This window comes from Ipomoea nil, unplaced genomic scaffold (genome assembly GCF_001879475.1).
Source record: "Ipomoea nil cultivar Tokyo-kokei standard unplaced genomic scaffold, Asagao_1.1 scaffold0642, whole genome shotgun sequence".
NCBI lineage: Eukaryota > Viridiplantae > Streptophyta > Magnoliopsida > Solanales > Convolvulaceae > Ipomoea > Ipomoea nil.
In genome coordinates, this window is record NW_017617070.1 from 3,840,468 (window position 1) to 3,845,936 (window position 5,469).

A 5,469-nucleotide genomic window follows, 5' to 3' on the forward strand; every position below is an offset into this window, starting at 1 on the left:
TTGTAGAGGGCCCCCAAATTTTAGAAGCTCAATATTTTATTTTTACTCAGTTAGTTTAGAAATAAAAATTAAAAGTTTCACAAAATAAGTACATAACGTTCCATAGATTGGACTGATGCTTCATTTATTCAAGCACTACTACATGGACTGCAGTCCATACAACTGCGTGGATCATAAATAAAAAGTATATTATTTGTGTGTATGAAGTATATTATTGAAGTATTGAAATTTGAAAATACATGATTTTATATACTATTAAATAATGTATATTCAATACAAAAATAATATACTTTTAGTATATTAAAAATATATTCCACATTTTATATTTATGGTTTATACAACTATGTTAAAAGTATATTAAATATATATTCCATATTTTATATTTATGGTCTACACAACTATGTGAAGCATCGTCCACACAATATTTTGCCTCATCTATTTGGTCTTGCATGGGTTTAGATTTGGTTTGAAAATAAATTGGGTTTAGTTGGACTTAGAATTGGGCTGGGTTGTGGAGTATCATGGCAGAAGATTGGCTAAAGCATTTTCCTCAATAATGTATTGATTGGGCAGGAAGTGGTCCAGTCCTTATATCATAGACCGCGGTGCACCGCGGTAAAAAACAACGCCGTTTCATTAAGTAAAGAAACGGTGCACCGCGGAGTCCGCTTATTTAGTGTATTAAATACCAACTGACACTACAGTATATCTAAACCGACACTGCAGTTATATCAAAATGATACTGTAGTTATAGTGAAATGAAACTACGGTGTATATAAAATGAAACTGAATAACATTTCACATATTTGAATGTATATTGTACAATGAAGCTGTAATTATATCAAAATGATCATGTAGTTGTGTTTTAATGAAACTATAGTGTATATAAAATAAAATTAAATAACATTTTCACATATTTGAGTCTATAAATATCGAATGAAACTGTAGTTGTGTTGAACTGGAACTGCAGTGGATACAAAATGACACTGAATAACAGAGTTACTTTTTGCAAAAGGGTGCGAAACAGCGGAAATAAACACTATTTATTTTCATTTAAAAAAAAAAAAGACGCGCGGTGCATGATTGATCATGCACCGTGGTGCATGATATAATTTGCCGAAGTGGTCTCTCCTTCAGTTCGCGTTACAAATTTTATTTTTTATTATTATTATTATTATTATTATTATTATTATTATTTTTTACTGTGAAGCATGTGTTAAAGTTTAAACATAAAATGACGTTGTTTTGATCTAGAGTCCACAATGTTATGTGAACGCTAGTCCACGATATAAATTGTCGTTATTCTCCTTGAAAAAGCTTGTGGATCTTGAATGCAAGAAAACAACGAAAAAACTAAAAGTTCCAACACCACAAACTTAATTTCATTATTAAATTGGACTAGCTCCATGATCTACTCAAGATAGATAAAATGAACAAATATATAAAGCAATAAAAGGAACTGTGCACCAGGATATATTCACGCAGTTCGGAGCCTCAATCCTACGTCTTCGGGGCCACTCATGTCAACCCAAATCCACTAAATGAAAAAGAGTACAATAGGAGAGTACATTACACACAAGTGTAAAAACAACGTAACTAACTACTCCAGAACCTACTACAGTTTCATCATGGACTTGACGTTCAGGCTGTCTCCTTCTTCATGCGAACCAGTCTCCACTGAACAACAAGCTTAAGCAATTGAGGGAACAAATTTTAATTCATCAAAAGTGTTGCATAAATGCTAAATACGTTATAGTAGTAAAATGCAACCTCCATGATCTCAAAGAGTGCAGCAAGTGAGTCCTCAATTCATGCTGCATCATATGATTTAATCTTCCTCAAAGATAGGGTCTGAACAAAGTTTGTTGATGAAGAAGTCTATTCCGTCCTGACCTGCTATCCGGCGCTGATCCAGAGCTCATTAATTTCCTAATCTTGACAACTAACTATGCCAACTAATCATGGAGATTTTACATATAAAAAACCACACTAACACTCCCTAGTTGATACGACCTTACTACTTATGGGCAAATTATTTTGTGGACATGAGTCCACCTTGCAGGTGGACCCGAATCCAAAAACACACAATTTATATTTTTTTTTTTGAATGCTACTAGCTCTATAACATTGTAGTATCTGTTCGTATACTTTCTCAACCTACTGAAACACAGAGAGCTAATAACGCCTCCACTGAGGCTCGAACTTACAACCTTCCAAATGGAAGTCCAACCCGGATATCATTAGACCACATAGTCCTGGTACACAATTTATATTTTAAATGTTCACAATTTTTATATATTGAATTTTCACAATTTACATACTGAATGTTCACAATTTATATTTTGAATGTTCACAATTTTATATATTGAATGTTCACAATTTGAATTATGAACATTCAATATATAAATTGTGTATTTTGACCTGATTCCACCTTGCAAGGCGAACCTTGGTCCATGCCATAACTGTTCACTACTCATGCTATTGGGTCAAAATAAAATTGGGCCTAGTAGCTTGGATGACAATTGGAATTTAGCTTGGTTCTTGCAGATTGGGCTGACGCAACACCTCTGTGGTCTTGCAAGGGGAAAATTATGGCAAATTATATCGTGCACCGCAGTGCATAATCGATTATGCACCGCGCATCAAAACGACGTCGTTTTGTTTAATGAAAAGAAACGGAATCCGTTTCGTGCCGTTCCACACCATTCCGCAAAAAATAACTCTGTTCTTCAGTTTCATTTTGTATACACTGCAGTTTCAGTTCAACACAACTACAGTTTCATTTCGATATAACTACAGTTTCATTCAATATTTATACATTCAAATATGTGAAAATGTTATTTAATTTTATTTTATATACACTATAGTTTCATTAAAACACAACTACATGATCATTTTGATATAATTACCGCTTCATTGTACAATATACACTCAAATATGTGAAATGTTATTCAGTTTCATTTTATATATACTGCAGTTTCATTTCACCACAACTACAATATCATTTTGATATAACTGCAGTTTCATTTGATAATATAAAAATAATACGTGAGGCATTGTCGGTTTAGATACACTATAGTGTTACTCCATTAACACTAACAGCGCGCCGTTTCTTTAATTAAAGAAACGGTGCCGTTTTGATGCGCGGTGCATAATCGATTATGCACCCGGTCCACAACATTAATTTAATACTCTTTTTTTGAAAGCCAAGCAACTTGGTATATTAATGAACGAACATAGTAATAGAGTCAGGAGGGACGATGTCTCAATACATAGGTTGGTCCTGATCGAAAGCTAACGAAGCTAATGTATGAGCATGCATATTGACAGCTCTAGAAATATAATTTAAAGAACAATATGTAAATAACGACATAAATGTCCTGCACTGGTCTACAATGACCCCAACATAAGATCGAGTTGCTGTACTTCTTGAGTGTATCATGTTTCGCAGCTCCATGCAATCCGTAAGTAGGTCAACTATCACTATATCGCGCCCTTTAAGCCATGAGAGGGCTTCCTTACACGCAAGTGCCTCCGTCATAAGAGGTGAAAAAGCACCAGGGAGGGTGCCGGCCGTGGCCGCCACGAAAGCACCATCGTGATTGAGAAGCACAACTCCATATGTCGCCTCTCCTGTGTGCTGCCTGTAGCCGGCCTCGAAAAAGCACCTTAGTAGATGTTGCGTGTCGTCTACTGGCATCACGGTGGCAGCGGGTTGTCGCATTGTGTGGTTTAGCTTGCTGAATGCCTCCTCGCATCGTTAATTTAATACTCTAATTGTATGTAAAATATATAAACTCAATTTATATTTTTGTAATTATTACAAAGATGAAAATTTAATTCCATAAGTTAATGCTAATATCCTTTCAATTCATCTTATCCGCTATTGCAATATATATACACACAAATCTAGAATTACATCCTTTCAAAAAAAAATCTAGATTTACATGCGTACACACACATATGTATGTATGTATATGAATGATTCAAATAAGAACAATTCCTTCAAATAAAAAGGGATAACAGATCTAATTCCATCAATAACTAAAAGTTGAAGTAAAATATTGTGAAATCAATTTTATAATTATTAAAAACTTTCAACTTTGTAATAATTTTAAAATTAACTCCAATCATTTTTTACATTATTTGTTAGCATGGCTTAACTGTTGAAGTTATCTACTGCATGTGATTCCCAAAAGTAAATTAATGATTTGATGTCATCCTAACCATTTATGCATGCAGATTAAATTAATATGTTTCCTGCGGACTCAAAATATTTTATAAGTTCACAACCAATCATATATATATATATATATATATATATATATATATATATATATATAAAGATTTAAATGAAACCATCTCTCATGTAAAAAGTCTAAACACATTCACACTCTCCATTATGAAAAATCATTTATCATTATTAAAATTTTAAATTTGTAATAATTATTAAAAAAATCTTTTTTACAAAAATTTTCAATAATTATAAAATTGACTATATATTTTTCTTTACTAAAACTCTTAACCATAGAGTAATTATGATAAACTAGTATTGTCTCGTGGATGCACGAATTATATTTAATAAGTTATTTTTAACCATTGAAATATGCAAAATGAGTTGACTTATTATAGTCAATTTCTTAAAATTAATTTGAACTACACAAAAAATATGAATAACAATAAAGTTTTTTTAACAAATACTTTGCAATGTATTCGATATATATACCTAAAAACTGCACATTATTAAACATTTCATGATAAATAACGTTAGTAGTTGACGTACCAACATTGTTAGAGTCAATACAAATTAAGATCTTCAATCCATTTGGATTGTTCACTTACAACATTGCTAATGATGAGTTTACATTCTGAACCAAAATTTTCTCAAAATAGCTTATTGTATTAAACTAAACAGTATACGATTTTTTTTACATTGTATGATTGTAGACAATTCAGAACACTTCACTGTGTATCACACTAACCTAATAGGCACCAAATATACTAAATTACAAGGTTAATATTCTTCTTGTTCTATTCTTAAAGAATTTGGCACGTTGCTTGGGTTTGTAGTAGAGCCATATCTCTTGGCCTAATAGATGAGTAATTCTTAATGGCCTTGTACAAAGTATTTTGCACCTATTAAGAAGTCACAAATTAAAATTAGTAAAAAAATAAAATTAATATTAAGCATGTAAATATACCAATAAATTAATTGGAGCTAACCTGAAATGAATCAAATGCTTAATGGCCTTGTACAAACCCATTGAGAAAGTATTTTGCATCTATTAAGAAGCCACAAATTCAGATTAGCAAAAAAATAAAATTAATATTAAGCATGCAAATATTCCAATAAATTAAGTGGAGCTAACCTGAAATGAATCAAATGCTGACTGGAAAATAAATAGGGGTGATTTCACATATTGCACCAAATTTTTTGGTTGGAAGCACTATATGTGAAATCTCCCCTAT

General features: G+C 32.0%; 1 protein-coding gene across 1 annotated transcript; it reads right to left on the reverse strand.

Annotated features, from left to right (window-relative positions):
* Positions 1-3,265: 3,265 nt before the first annotated feature.
* On the reverse strand, positions 3,266-3,724 carry LOC109174446. Its single transcript, XM_019323683.1, has one exon. The coding sequence runs from the start codon at positions 3,722-3,724 to the stop codon at positions 3,266-3,268; it is 459 nt and encodes a 152-aa protein (XP_019179228.1).
* Positions 3,725-5,469: the final 1,745 nt, after the last annotated feature.

Bases quoted from the DNA above. Each gene is read 5' to 3' on its own strand.
- LOC109174446 (XM_019323683.1), bottom strand. From the start codon at position 3,724: ATGCGACAACCCGCTGCCACCGTGATGCCAGTAGACGACACGCAACAT.